General features: G+C 37.9%; 1 protein-coding gene across 1 annotated transcript in view; it reads right to left on the bottom strand.

Moving 5' to 3' along the window:
- ADAM22 (ADAM metallopeptidase domain 22) overlaps positions 1-16748 on the bottom strand; it is a 135573-nt gene that overhangs the window by 44990 nt on the left and 73835 nt on the right. Inside the window, 5 exon segments of the mRNA XM_086615071.1 lie at positions 1259-1333; positions 2608-2678; positions 7811-7880; positions 8522-8585; positions 13120-13202. Of these exon segments, the coding sequence (XP_086471197.1) occupies positions 1259-1333; positions 2608-2678; positions 7811-7880; positions 8522-8585; positions 13120-13202 (363 nt within the window).

Genomic DNA, 16748 nt, shown 5'->3' with positions numbered 1-16748 from the left:
CGTAACGCACCAGCTCAGGCCATGGGGAAGGGAGGAGCCCAGAGCATACAACACTTCCTTCTCCCAGGAGGACATTATTTGGCTTCTTTGACCACAGATGTTCACTGGCATTTGCTTCAGAGAATAAACTCCTAAGTGGACTGACTCTCACAGTAGCTTTAATTAACCAAAATCAGGAAATGTTGTCTTTGAGGCGAATGGGCCCAGACAGATTAGGTCCCAAGGGGAAAGTTGTGGCTTCAGGTCCTCAGGATCAAACACAATGACACCAATTTAGGGAATTCTGCATCCTGTATTGTCCATTTTAATCCAATAATTTATTGCTATGCTCACCAAACTGAGCTGATGGAAGAGTACGCTGTCCAAGGGCAGTGGCACATTCCTTTTACACTCTGATATCTATTTTTGCCAATTTGGGTAATGCTTGAGAGAGGTTGCACATTACAGAAAGGGCAGATAAAATGTATAGATACATCTTGATCTTAAAGCCATAAGAGACCATCAAATCAACTAATGTCACCAGTTCGAGGGGCACCACCAGTCTCTGGACTTTATCCAGTTACTTCAAGATCCAATCCTATTGTTTGTGTTTGACATCACATCTTCCAGAAACACACTGTCTGGATTTGAAGACTGCAAGCACTGAAGAATTTATAATTTCCTTTGATATTCCTTTCATTAATTATTAATCATCTTCACTAACGAAAATCTGTGCCTTTTTCCACTTGAATGATCCTGGTTTTTCTTCAACACACTAATCTTTATTATGTCTCTTTCCACTACATTAAAGAGCCTATTTATGTTCTGCCAGAGAAGGTATACAAGCTTAACAAAATAATTTTCACTATATTGACTTCAACATATCAAAAAACTCTAGTCACTGTTAATCTCCTCATTGTCAATACTTGCTGCACAATTGCCATAACTGCATTATTGATTGCTGAGTGGTTATAACTAAGATAAGTGCTCAAGAAAGCCAGAAAGAAAATCAACATCTTAAGTCACATTGACACTAGTTACCTTATGACACGAAGCTTTAATTTATGACCCTTCTTTCAGATACTCAGGCCTGGTTGCATTCTTGGTGAAATTACCTTGCCAAAATTCAGAAGCAACTTCACCAACGGTTAATGAGACCATAATTTCTTCTCTTAAGGCCATTCTGGCCATATATTGTTTTTTATTGTTATCCTTTTTTGGACCAATTAAGGCAATTTGATGTCAATAGTTGTAAGATGTTGAAGTGTGTCAGTCTTACCATTAGATGATCATTCACAATCATTAACTCAATGTATTTTGTTTCCTCTTCAACACTACGCGGAATCTGACGAACCTGTGGAGAGAGTACAACCGTAAGAGAATCTAGCAGAGTACAGAGTGTAACTGGTAACTAGAAATAGCTTCAGAAACAAAACTTCTCATGCAAACATTTTTTCTACTGTCTTAATTCTGGTCTCAGATATTGATGAATCTTCTGGTGCTTAGTTGCATCATTTAAAAAAAATATTTCACCTTCACCGGGACATTTATACGACCTTGAACAATGAAATCAAGTATTTCAACCAATCTAATCCCAAGTTTAGTTTTTTTTAAAGAAAGAGTATACAAGCTTAACAAGCCTCAGTGAGGCCTATATCTTTAAAAATGGCTTGTGTCAGCTATAAACTTTTTCTTCCACACAGAAAGGGATCTCTCCTGCATTCTTTATGAAAAATCTCTGTAACAATTCCATTATTTACTCTCACACTGCTCAATTAACACAGTATTCACCTCTACGTTATGCTTACTTTGAAGAAGAAACATTACAACTATGATCCTTCATGGTGTCCTTGTTTTCTTGAGTTTTCCAGGAGAGTTATTGCATTATTATGATTTAAAAATGCAGAGTAATGGCTAGTTTATAGAAAGGTAGCAAACTACCTAATATAAATAAGACCCTTAAGAATGACTTCCAGAATTTTTCAAATGTCTCTCTCACTTCTCTTTTGCCTCCAAGAGGCTTGCACTACTTAGAGATGTCAAAGTCATCTTCCCTCCTCATGGCTTTCGGTATGTCATTTTCACCTGCACTGTTCAGCCCCTCTGACCCAGCTCTATTTTGACCTGTACCATTATTTGAGCTCCATTTCTAAAATGCAAAGAATTGCAGCTATCTTTCCAAGGTACAGACAAACATCTGCACTTAGTGGCTTCCCCACTTTAATAAAGAGGGAATTAACTCTCAATTTAGAATATTTATATTAAATCAAAGTCAAGTGAGATAAAAGTAGCTACTTGTCACCACTGCAACATGAAAAAATATTTGTAAATGTTTCATTGATTGAGAGTTTCTGATAAAACTCTACACTCAAATGAGAAAAATATTTTAGCTACTTTTTCGTTTGCAATTCAGCAGTGTTTAACAATATTATAACTCTTCAGGCAGGCAATGTTTAAGAAAACCCAACAATGTTTTGTCAACATTAGATACCTCCTTTTGTAATAGCTGTATTGATATAGAGACCTCATGTCAAACTGGCAGCAGGACTTCATCTGAACAAATTAGTTCAGCAGACACAAAACAAAGGTGATGGCATATTACTTATAAACAAGCATATTGGCACATACCTGTCGTTTACTTCTTTTGTGTCTTGGCTTTACAACAAGCTTCTGCAATGTAGTATTCATTTGCCAGGACTCTAAGCAGAAAACACAGGCAAATACATTGAATATTTACACAAATATAGCCCAATAATTAGTGACCTTAATGCCACATGACAGTAGTATGGCATTCTTCCACACATGAGATGCAGCAACAACTCCTTTTTTCAAGTTTCCAGATAGAAAGGAGGCAACATTACAGATGCTTCCCAGTAATAGGGCTCTTATTAAAAACTCTACTAGTGATAATCTGGTTCTGCTGGAACAGATGATCTGTGGGTGTCATGCTTCAGAAAGCACAGCAGATGTTCTATGCCAAAACTTCACCAACACCAGGCATGTAACATTATTAGCACAGTGCTTCCATGGAGCGAATCACATTTTCGGGAATTCAGCAGATATTCACAGAGCTTTTGCAACAGCTACCTGAATTAATAAGAGGAGCATGGAAGGCAGAATTAATGCTTTAAGACGATTACATTCACAAAGTAAAATACGTTAGAGTCAGGAGAAACCTTTTGAGATTTTGGCAATGCTCACTATCAATACAATATTCCTTCCTACTAATCCCACTGTGTCTTTCATTTCTTAAACCTCTCATCATAAGCACCAAGTAGTTTATTCTTTTGCCAAATCCCTTTCATCAAATCTGTTACTAGCCACTCATGGAAATGGACACATTATAAACTAAGCAGAAGATAACACTTGCTCTCGCCCTTTTAAATGTCCAAGAATTATTTTTCCATCTTTAATTTTAGATTCAAAGTCTCTGCCTCACTTTTCTCTATACAATAGAAATCTCTTTCCTTATCTTGTATAAACGTGTTTACTATTCACGTTAAGCACAAGATGATGCTTTTTTGAGACACGTAAATTAAATGTCTGCAGTTGCTTTTTTTGTAATATGCTTTTTTCCTTTGTTCACTCCTCTGTACTTTCTCCAGTTTTGGTTATCCTTTCAATCTCCAGGGACTGAAAACTGCTTTCAGTATTCCAAAGTGATTTTATCAGTCCTGCAGAGAAGTAGATGGTACTATAGGGGCTGTGTAAATTAAGGGACTTCCAGTTCACACACTTTGTACGCAACTTTTGGTTGTGTTACAAAATCCTAAACAGTTCTGTTTCACTGGTGAGACAGGGAAGTTTCTCACAGCTCCACCTCCCACCTGCTGTACACTAACTGTGCAATTCCTGCATGAGGTTCAAACAATAGGATTACAAACAATGCTGATAGGAATTTGACAGGGCTGCCATATAAGCAAAATGTTAATACGTGAAGCTGAATTACCCATCTGACAAAACACTACCAGGCATGAGTGCTAATCTTATCAGAAGTGGCTAGTTATTGATAAGACAAACCAGGAAAGCAAAGCATGACTAATTGGTATTGTCTTGGCAAAATCTTGGGGATTATGCTGTTATTGTGGTATGTGAAGTTTGCAGATATCTTTTTGTGGAGGAGCCTGGACAATCACAGGCCCTTTGCTTAAAAACGTTTTCATGGTTACACCAGTGCACTGGGGATTTTCTTTAAAGAAGGACCTAAAATAAATTCAATCACATCCAAGGGTTCCTATTTATTGCTTAAAGACTTGCAGTCTCTAGAGCTCGCGATGATGAGAAACAGAATCTTGAAAATTTTTTTACAAATTTGTTTTTGATTATGCTTTACATATGCTGATTAATTTAGTCTGTGTTCTAGTGCCACACAACTGGATCTCAACCTGTCATTTTAGGTTTTACATCACGGTTAATGAAACCGGTAAAACCACAACTTTTCAATCAATAAAATAATTTACAATATGTATATAGAGTCTCAGATAACTTTACCAGCAAATGTGATCATTTTACCCACCATCGGAAGTCAGTCATCTCTAGAGGGGAATGATGAAGCCATTAACGTTAACACATTAACACACATTAACACTGCACTATAATTCACAAGCTGGATGAATTTAGGCAGGGTGCATTTCCAGCCAGGGACCCTGAGGCAAAACAACATGACCAGCAAAATCACAGGAAATGTTGACAGCTGAGAAAGCCTAGCGGAAATTTTGATGGGAACATGTTACCTTGAAAAAGTGTAATGAGGATTCATAGAATCATTTAAGTTGGAAACAATCTTTAAGATCATTGAGTCCAACCATAAATCTAACCCTGCCAAGTCCCACTAAACCATATCCTTAAGTGGCACATCTGCGCATCTTCCAAGTGACCTCAAAAGAAAAGGATATCTATTACGTATTATTTGAAAAACACCACCTTCAATAACATAGTGTTGTCTAAGACCATGCCAGGGTACTGTATGTCTGTATACAGATTGTGAAAAAAATACAGTCTACTAAATTATGAAGTCAAAAGCTCTAGGCATGCCAAGTCATTCAGCCAAGCTTTCCTTATTCAAAGTCCTCATTACCTCCTCAGACCATTGCAGAGTATAATAGAATTAAGTCTTTTCTGTAATAACTTTAAAAAAAAAAAAAACAAGGAGCAAAAGAATGTAAAAAGTACATTGCTATTGAATTGTGATATAATAGTGAGTGCTTTTACTATCACTGATATCAAGTAATGCCTATTACTTTATTTTTTTTCCTTTCTAACATCAATATTGAAGCCAACGATACATCCAGTCCATTCCTAATGAAGTCCTGAGTGGAAATCTTGGCTTACACACAGACTCTTCTAAAGATAAAAAGAAAATCTTGACATTAAGGAAGATCTCCTTAGGCTGGGTAAACTGATAAATTATGAGAGTAATAAGGAATATAAAAATACTGATGACATAGCCTAGCACAGTGCTTGCTACTAACAGTAACGATTCTGTTGTAGTATTTAAAAAAAAAAAAATCACAACAATACTATTCGCAACTAATTGCAAATATTGTTTAAAGAAAACAAAAAGAAAAGTCAGGACAACAGTCAGCACTCTCCATGCTGGCAGGGAAGAGGCAGTGCCAAGCAGAGACACTGGTGGAGCGGCATGTGTGAGGAGTGAAGCAGAAGGTGGGGCAGGGTGTGCAGCAGGCTGGGGGATGAATGATCAAGCTCCTGTGGGCACAGGGAAAAGGGTGGGGAAGAAGACTGCTCTCATCCTCTGGAGCTGTGGCTATTCATGGAGGATGACTTAAAGACAGAGATAAACTGCATAATCACAGACAAGGAAAAATAGTGGAATTCCTAATGAGAACATAATCTATTACATCCACCAAAACTTTCACTACAAACCTCAGAAATACCTTTCCAAACAGTTTTACAGAAACAAGTATGGGTGTGTGGGAGAGCAGACTATGAGTTAAAGTTTATTTCTCCATATATGGAATCCTAAACATAAAGCAATAGAAGACTAGCCTTTATACCTCTTGTCTATGTTACAAATATTTATATAATTAATAACAGTAGCACTCCACAATTAAATCTCATTTTCAACCTTTTCTACAACCTTGTGATTCAAATTCAATCTAATAGCAACATATTCCCTTATGTCACACGCTAGGCTTTGCGCAGGAAAGCCAGCAACTATTTACTTGTTATCTACAGTAAAATCAAAACTGCACAAGCATACCTGGATTTTTGTGGGGGGAAAACAAACAAACAAACTAACTAACTAACAAACAAACAAACACATACCACACAACCAAAAAATGAAGTTTTATTTTGACAGTTTTTTTTGAAAATTGAGAAGCCTTGGTGGAGATGAAACTGGTGGATTATACTTGCAATTCATTCATTTTCATAACTTTAAAAGCGGAAAATAATTTTATTTCAAAATGTTGAAAACATGAAATTTCACTACTAGGAAATCTTACAAGACAGCTGATAGGTGTCTACTAAGAACCAGCTTTAGCAATTTCCTACTTTAACAACCTGAGACAGAAAATTTATTTTAAACTCAGCAGTGGTTCCATTATTTCCAACCTTTCAAAGGACACATCCTCAAGAAAGTGTGATAAAAGATGCACTTTGTTATTTGGCCTTATGTTCTGTAAATTGTTCTCATTACACTACCATCTCCACAAGTACAGGGAGTAACCACGGTATGTGTCTAAGATGCATGTGCATAGGAAGCTTCATGATACAGACATCAACACCTTGCACTGCAGGAGCCTTTTGTGCTGCCCCTCCATCCGAACGCCTCCTCCACCTGGCCTGGGCGATCATCAGCAGAGGATGTGAGGCTCCAAGCTGGGACACTCTTTTGTTTAGACTCAGCAAGATTCCTTCTTCAGAACTGAAATCAAAGTGACCCAATTGTAGCAATTTCCCTTGTTTTTTCTCATTAGCTCTCTGAATGATTCTACTTTGCTTAACAACTAGCAAACCTGCACACACTGTGTTCCAGGGAAGGACCCATCTACGTGCAGTACCCAGCACCTTAAGATCCCAGATCCAACTGTTACCATAGCACAAATAGTTTGTAACAAGATGACTGGACATCTGTAACTCTCCTGAAGAAATTAGTCTAGAGGTGGTTTCTACCTAAATGACAGTGTCTGCAAAGGACAGTTTTATTTATCTAGGACACATTTTGTAGAATAGGAAAACACATCTGTAAAACTGACAAATCTTTGACAGAATGGGAATATGCCATAAATACTGCAATTTTAGCTTCAATTAACAAGCAAACTTCTCAGATTAAAACTTTCTGCACTACAGCCAGTACTGTGGAAGATGCTGAACAGACCAGATATGAGGGACTCACTGAACAGCAACAATATTTGGCAGGTTCTTGACTCCCAGGATTGTGCTCACACCATGGTACTCACTCTGTATCTCAAAATAGGAAAAATCCATGAAGAGTTATCAACCGCTGGCAATATGGGGTTTATTTTTATCATCTTTAGGCTACCTCAGTCCCTCCCTTTCTACAACTACTAGCATATAATGCAGTCCATAGACCACATGACTTGTTAAGAGAAACATACATCACAGCATGAAGGTCTAGCGGAGGTTTGATTCATTGGATTCAGAGTTTTTTCAACACTTCAGGTTCTTTTCCAGTGCTTTCAGTGTTTCAGATTCTTTTTTCTCAATGCTTTTTTATTTAATTAAGAAAAAGAAGAGATATACAAATAAACAATATACTATCAGAAGATTATCTATCAAGTACGATTAAAATCTGGCCTTAGACTAAAACAAGTCATTAAGTCATGAATATTAAAAAAAATCATACCAGATGGCAGGTCATCCGAAGGAAACTCAAACAACTTGGATTTGTAAACAGAGTGGAAATTGAAGTCATCCTGAAATAGTAAATAATTGCATGTATTAATCCTGGATAAACTAATCCATCTCATGAGCATTAAATAGACAGTTCCAAAGGTTCTTGTTATCCAACACCTACACTAGTGAACGTGCAAGTAGCAAGGCACCATTACTCTACACTCTTCTCCTTTTCCCAACTGTGATGTGATAGCTAATGCCACAGTTAATCATCTTTAATTTGAAATATCTAAGTACATCAGAGTGGCTGATCATGCTTAGAGAGCCTTAAGAGAGCTGTCCAGGGAACAACAATGAGAGTCACAGGAGCTGCTGACTGGAGTTGAGGACAAACCAGGAGGAGAGGGATGTAACAAATGCAGAGCAGAAAGTGCTAGAGAAAGGGACAGGGTACTCATGGTCTGCTGCTGCTGTCTCTGAGGGACCCTCATCACCCTCTGGTGCTGCACTGCTCTACATCCAAGTGTTACAGAGTACACACATATACACATACCACTGCCTAAATTTGGAGGTCTACTTTTGTCTGTGATAATGGAGACTCACATACGAGGTTGGGAATGACAGCATGACTCTTTGGTACTGGAGCCTTACACCTATGCTGTAGCCATGAATGTCTGTATTCAACAAACAACACAGCAGGACTACTCTAAGTTCTACTTACGTCTGAAGTGTAGTTTTCTTCTGGCTCAATAAGGTAAGTATGATTTCCATCATAGAACATCCCACTGTCAAGAGCAGGAAACGTAAACACTGACTCAATAAACAAATACTAGTGCAACATGGCAGTAAGTTTAAGAAGTTAAATTATTTTTAAAAATTAAATATTTAGAAAAGGAAGCAGTTAAAAATGGTTTCAGGAACTGAACATAATTCTGAGTCAATCTTTTATTTCTTTGCTTCAGCAAGAAAGATATTCTCTCTTGTGGTAATATAGACCCCTCTTTCTTCCCCAAAGCTTCTCTAATACACATATAAACACCACAAAAACTGGCTAATTTAGCCAACAGAAAATTCAGTTCCGAGTACCCACTCCCATGCAAGAGAGATCTGCCTGCAATGGATAAATAAGGGATCTGTCTTTAGGAACACGCATACTGAGAACAAGTGCACAGCTTTCCCTCAAATAAAAATATTATTGAATTGAATTGATCCTTAGGTTTTAATGGCTTTGATTAACACTTTTCTCAGTAATTTCATACAGTACCAAGTACAGGGGGCATAATGGGCTTTTCTTTTGGCATAGAGGGCTGTTTGAGGCATTTCAGCAATAATAATTATGACAAATGGTTTTTTTTTTTTAAATTGAGTTAGTTTATTTCTAGGAAACATAATGGCTATACGTATTATCATATGAATATGGACATTACATGATGTTCATGATAAGGAGATAGGAAACCCCATTGGACAGGCTTCCAATGGGTTGTGGTAAAAGGAATACAGAGGTCCAAGTCTTCTGCCATACCCATGGTTCTGGCAAAGTACTCATGGTGTCTTTCTTAATGGCATAAAATCTTCTCAACCACAGAAATTTGAAGGTCATTCATAAGTACACCGCTATATATCTCAAAATCTGTCACTTTGCTTACCCACACGCAATCATCAATTTTCCATATTAAATTCCACCACACAGTTCAACTCTAAATGAAGAATAAACTGAACTGTTAAGGCTCTCTAAATGGATGAAGATAGCCTGTGGACAGTAACACCAGAGGCTTTTGCAATACCACTCCAATGTACAGCAAAAGTGAGGTCCAATCCTCCAAGGACATTTTCTATTAAAAGCTGCCTTAAGTTTACTTAGGTAAAGAGTGTACTGAGGTTTAGTCTTTAACATAACGCAACATGCACAAGTGTGATTGAATTGCACCTTAAAAGAAAGTGTTGATACAGACATTACTCTGTAAGCGTAATGCCAAAGGGCATTTCTTATATCACTATCATTCTGATCTTCAACCAAATCATCTTTTTTTTTTAATAATTTTGCCTTCATTGCAGTGGCATACATACATGGTTGGAATTAGGCTGTATCAGCATGTCCCTTTCAAAGTGTCTCTACTAAGGGCTTTAAGCTTGGCCGTAAATATGAGGTGTAAGTTCATACTTGGCACATAGTACCAACAGTGGCATGAAAGTAAGATTATTTCTTTAGATTACTCTTTAACAAAATTCTAGTCACCCAAAAAAAAGCCCCATGAATTATAAACAACAAAATCAGATAATTTTCTTTTTTTTTTTTTAAGCAGTAAAATTGACTTTGGTTCTGCACAGGACCAGATGCAGTCAGTAAAATATTGTCATTCTTTTCCTGACTATTAAGAAATATAAGCACTTATTAAGCTTGTAAACCACTGCAATCCACTTCTCTTAATATCATTCACTTACAGGTTAACCATGTAGGATTCACAGAAGTAGCTTGGGTTACTGACTGTATAACATACATCAGGTGTGATCACGAGTATATCTACAACTTAAAAATGTTTCACCTTCCAAATTACCTGTGCCTATTCTCTAGAAATAAATACTTCTACAGATCTTAAGATAAATATTCCAGCAGCTGCTGAAGCTTCTTTGCCTGGGAATAAGAGGAGATTTGGGAACATCCTGCAGCTCTTAATCAGGCAAAACTTCCTTCCCTCTAATTGCAATTTTACTTAAGCATAGTCTGCAAGACAAAGTGCTATCAGCAAACGGCTTCTTTTCCAACTGTTGCACCCAGCAGCACTGACCTTTGAACAAGTCACTCAACGGTGACAAGAATAATAGTCACGGCTGACCTACAGACCTGACTTGCCCACTCAAAGCGTTCATGACTCTTTTCCCACTGACTTCAATAGCCCAGTGCTCTGTGAACAAATCACACACTCACGGACATATTAAGAGAGAAAGCAATAGCAAAACATAGGCCATTTTGAAAACCTGAACTTTGATTATGTACATTCTTCAAACAAACAAATTTGTAGTCGTGTAAGCCTGATTTGCAGTAACAACAGCAGTTTTTATATTCACCACCAGTAGGCAGCAAAATCATAGACCAACCTGGAGTCTGTGCAAACCGCCTCAAAACACAGGGCAAGACATGCCTGACTATAGTTTATTTATATCCCAGCAACCAGTGTGTTTCGCATTCAAAGTTTTTTTGTGTTAATTCACAGGAAACTGTGTTTACTGCATATCCCACAGAAAACTAAAAAAAAAAAATCCAAACAAAAAGGCTTGCTCGGAGTTAAGGTTGCAGAGATATATTTTCCATTAGCTAAGTCATTAAGAAGAGAAGAAAGTCATAATTTTAAATATTCTGTCAGCCAGTCATCCGATTAATATAACTAATAAAAGGAAGACCACAATATAGACATTAAGAACAGAAGAACTCATAATTTATGATTAAAAACCACAACGTTTTCTCACATGTATGAAAAATTCTGCTGTTACTGGCCACGATCTAGGGGTACTAATAAGTAAGAAAGGAGATTAGCACTAACTTTGGGAATATGAAGCTTGTTATTCTACCAAAGGCATCTGTTCTGTCTTATGCGCTTCCTGAAATTCATGAAAGCAAAGCTCCTGCCCTGCAGATCTTATTAGAAGATAACTCTTCCCAGCTTCCCTTATTCCAGTGAGATGCTCCAAACTGTGGTTGGGGCTAAGGAGCTCTGATTGCCAGTGCAAGTTTCTAGTAATTACTTAGCATTTAAAATCAACTGTGGAGGAGCTAGTTGTAACGATGGAAATGCAGTGTCAGAGAATGTGAGTTTAATCCAGCTAAGGAAAATGTCACTTTCTCATACTGGATGCTGGAATAGCTGCCTGCTATAGTAAGCTTCATACTGTATCTTGTGTGAAGAATAACTGCTGAAACTTTATTGTATCAGAAAAAGGGGGAAGAAAAAGATACCTCTCAAGGGAGAGCTGAAAGATACAGGGGAAAAAAATGCATCTTTCATCATGTAACTTTGTTGGAAGGGACCAATTTTGATATCAAGCAATTTAAGAATACAGAGCAGCAAGAGGGTCAGTCTTGAGAACAAGCCCACAAAAGGAGGGCAGGAAAGGACATACGCAGGCCCTCCTTCCTTTCTGCTTTTTCTCCTAGGAGTTAGCAAGGCCAAGACCTAATGGATCACTGTTAACACGAGCCATGCAGTGGCTCAGGATGCATTAGAATGCCACTATTTTTAGGCTCACTGTCCATACTGAAACTGGGCTCAGGTTGCTTGAGCTGTTCAGCCTTGACCATAAAAGAGATAAACACAGCTGTAAATCAGACAAGTGCAAGGATGACAAGTCTTCTGCATGCATTCTCCCCCTTCCTAACAAAGAATATACAAACACAAAAGAAAGACATTACCTAAATACATTTACTTATATGGCTGGTACTAAAACTACAGAACAGTTGGAGATTTGACAATAAGCTGAAGATTTCCATCGGCTAAGCCCTGCTTCCTCAGAAAAAGACACAGCTCAGGTAATCTCCACACAGACTCACTTGCTGCCATGACTCTTCAAGATGATCTCAGTATCAAAAGCACTGAGATCCCATAATTCCCAGATTCAACAGACACTGAAGTTACTTGGTTTCTCTAAACACCCCATCAGCATCTTTCAATAGTGCCAAAAGTAGACCGGTTCAAAAGCTGTACAGGCAACACACAGCTCCATGTAACCTTCAGATGACAAATGCTTTAATTATACTATCAATAAAATGATGTACTTTAAAAAAGATTATTAATGCACAATATTATATCCGTTCTTCTAGATTTTCCAAGATTTTACTATATCAAAGGCATCCCATGCACACAGCTTAAGGGCAGCAGTTCTGTGACGAAAACAGACAGAACAAGAGAAACCCTAAATTGGCACTTTCCTTTGTGAAGAGAGTGGAGAAGAAAGATAAAATACATCACTGTAGCAACAAGAAAAGAACACAATTTCCAAATGGTTCATGTCAATACTGGCAGTGGTTTTTATTCTTGAAAAAAAGGATGTTTTCAGCTACTTTTACTCTTCTATCTCTATAATAAATTATCTTAAAACAATACCTGGCCACTGTCATATGTCTTCAGTTTAAAAAAAAAAAAAAAAAAGAAAGAAGCTTGTGTGCTTTGTCAGTGAATTCTGAAAACAAACAAACAAGGCTTTTGTAACATTCAAATTAAACCCATTTTTTCTAAAGATTGTTGAGTACTTAATACTGGTGACAAACTCATAGGAAAATAAATAGCACTTATTTTACTAGCCAGTAAAACAAAACAACAGACTTACTGTAATCCATGGCATGTTGACAAGGCAACAAATGATACAGGATTTCCTCGAATTTCTCCTTGATAATAGCAATGTTCTCCTCCCTGAAATCGGAAATTGAGACTGTAAATCCACAGGACGACCCACGGTATCACTCTCCATCCTTTCAAACACTGCTTTTTCATAAATACATTGCCAAGCCACTGACATGGCACCAAGAATTGACTGTCACTCACAAGGGTGTTCATCCCATCTCCTTTTAGCCAGTTTGGCACCTAGACAAACATCATCATTTAAACTCTCTACACCAAATGGAGATATTTTCAGTGTGAAATCCCTGGCATCCTGAGACAGATTTCAGAGACAAATGACTCCAGAAGTGCCCAACTTTTTTCATTGACTAGGAAAAGAGTTGGAAATACTTAGGCTCAACACCTGGTCTGCACATGGCTACATCGGACAAGATGAACTCTGCTCTGAGGGTAAGGCAATTTCCTGCTTCTGAGGAGAAAGGTATGCCTATCAAATAATAATAATAATACTTGATTGAAAAAGAGAACAATTCAGAAGTGCTCACTACTGCTCCAAAATTAATGGAAAGTTTAAGTACAACCAAGCAGTAAAGGAATACAATGAAAATCAATATTTGTCTCATCTCTCCTGCAAATAAAATATAAACCTTTCCAATCACATTCAGCAGACCTTTCTCAAAAAATCCCCCTTAATTTCACACAAGTCACATCGATAGTGAAGTAAGCCCTACTGCACATGCATTGAATGTATTCAATATTCCGCAATGTCAATATTTGTACGCAAAATTAGAAAAACAATTCTGACATCCTTAAATTCTCATTGCCGCTCTACCCTCTAGAGGAAGTTACCTATTAGTGCCTTGCCAAATTCAGCTACGTCATATTGCTGCACTACTGTTGGTTAACGGACTATGAAGATTTTCAGTGTCTTTTTTTTTTTTCTTTAAATCGCAACACTTTACTATTTCTATTCCCTACCAGTAGATGCATGAATAATCTACCTAGCCTAACATATCCATTCATGTGAATATTTATGTCCATTTATCGCAGGGAGGGAAAGCTTTTATTGCTTTTTTCATTACTGCTTTTTCAGAAGCCAGCAGTCACTTGCATGATGCATAGTACAGTCATTTAGACATCTGACATTAAATGCACTTGGATTTTATTTTTCAAATATGAAAAAAAAAAATAATCAAGATCAGGCAAAAGGCAAGAAAACACAGAATACGTTGGTAGTTTTGTTCTTCGATCAGGAAATCCTGTTCTGTTTTCTACAACATGTGCAAGCTACTTTTGAAAGCAGGTACGAAGTGTGGGCGCCTTAAGAGAGTACAGGAGCCTGTGTGTCAGAGCGTGGCTGCTCGCAGGGAAAGAGACTTGATCTCAACCTGGTCACTGAAAATCATCAGCTCCTCCTCAAAGTCTTCTCTGGAGTGTTCATGCATGCTGTGCTCCTGTTGGACCCCCAAGCACTCAGTGCAGCGCAGCTGGGGGCAGCTCACAGCTCCTGCAACCAGCAGCAGCAGCGCTACAGAGAAACGCAACACCTGATCCAACAGACTACGAGTCTGACACTATTTGTCAGGCTTGCTGCTTCACTCTGCGAGGACAATCCCTGTGACATACCTTCTGTTAAAACTGTTACACTTTTTTCTTCCAATTTCTTTCAATCTCGTTACTTCCTGTCTTCTACATACCACTTATTCCTTCCACTCGCTGCAGTGACAGCAGCCACCTCCACTGTCCATCCACCTCAACACCATTTTCTCTGTGTATCAGTTATAGATACAGAACACCTTCACCAAACTGACCTGCAGACTGACCATCATGCTACCCACCATGGGCACCTCCCTACTAAGATGTCTGCAGGAAAATGGTACTGGTACCACGCAGGTAACATTCGACAGGCTGTGCTGATATTTATCTGGCTCACATCCGTAAGAAGCTCTGGGACTGACCCTCCATACCAGGCTACAGCAGGGTGTCTGGCAGAAGACACAGGACCCATCACCCTTGGACCAGCATTTCTCAGGACCATCAAGAGTTTGGGGCTCAGATGGAGTACAAGTGAACAGGAGATGGTTTGAGTTTCTGCTTTGCACTCATATGCATTTTAGCCATCAACATCCTAAGTTACATGGGATTTTAGACAGACTACATCTTACTTTGTTTTTCCTGGAACCTTGGCTCATTTTCTCTATTTTATTCTCCTTTTTTTACACCTACTTACTTCCTAATCTTAGTTACTTCAAGCTCTCTTCATTTGAGATTTTCTTTCTTTCAGTCTGTAGGGTGTCCCCCACTACAGAAGGCTTTCAGGTCTTTCTGGAATATATGAATAAAAAGTAAACAAAGAGAGACTCCAGTAAGCCAATAGCAAAACTAACATTCAAACTACATGGATGAGCTAAAACCTTACGAGTAATAAAATACTCTCTAAACAGAACTCCTGCAGTAGTATTCCTGTAAAAGATGTAACTGGAGTAAGCACATGAATATGGGAATAATATTGAAAACGCTACCAGTAGGAAGTTTGTACAGAGTTCTATTTGTGGAAAGAATTTGAAGTAATTAGACAAATTGGTTTGTTCTCAGAAAATGCAGTTAATATGTACCAGAAGTAGAATCTCAGGCTCCATTAGATTGCAAAACCATGTCTTTGTAACCAGGAGGAACGTTTTTTCATACTAAGAATCCAAGTCAGTAGCTCAAAAGTGTGTTTTGATCTTCTTAATGAGAATCAAATAAATGCCCCATGACAGTATCTCCAAATTAATTTATTCCATAATAAATCCATGAACAAATTTTTATGCATACAGATATAGAAAAGAAAAATATAAGAAAAACAGCTTTAAATTCTTGCCTAGGAAAAATACAACTCAGACACACAAATTCTATCCTATTTAATCAAATCAATTTAACTCATTGACCTGCTGAAGTTCAAGGTAATTCTGGTGGAGACAGAAATATAACTCTGATCTTCACGGTCTCAGGGATCGACTCTTACCACTAGCATTTATTTCTATATGCTAACATCTAGGGGGTATTTTTTACACATGGGCTTATGTTCCTATCAACATGATGTAAGTCACCTCAAACCAGTTAATAAAATTTAAGGGGTTTAAATGAAAATAGCTTTTTTTCAAGTACTTGATGCACTAGTGGTGTGTTGTTCGTTTGGGTTTTTTTTTAAGAAAACTCTTCAGTGTAAGAAATCCTGCTCTAAGAAAGTTCTGAGGATTGTTATAATCTCAGCAAGGAAATAAGAGGTGATGCGGTGAAACCAGATGGCACTGGATGGCTCTGGGAACCAGTGATTGCTTAGCATTCCTTAACAGTGACTCAAGTGGATAAAACATGCTAGTAACACGTGGCACGTGGTGGGTAGGGTGCAAATTGGCTATTGTACTTTTGGGAGACTCATTTTTAAAAGTTCACAAATCCTATGAAGAGAAAAGCATTTAAAGCTACAAAGTCTGGGATTGGTTCTGTACTAAGAGTCAGGACAACTGAAAAGACTCTACAGATCAATGTCTTCTTTAGAGCACATGTAATTTTGAACAAGAAGTTTACTGTCATTGCCTCCCTGTAGTGCTGAGGCTGAAATCCTGTCGGTTT

The sequence above is a fragment of the Tauraco erythrolophus genome, chromosome 7, assembly GCF_009769465.1.
Source record: "Tauraco erythrolophus isolate bTauEry1 chromosome 7, bTauEry1.pri, whole genome shotgun sequence".
Lineage (NCBI taxonomy): Eukaryota > Metazoa > Chordata > Aves > Musophagiformes > Musophagidae > Tauraco > Tauraco erythrolophus.
This window is presented reverse-complemented; position numbering and strand designations above follow the sequence as displayed.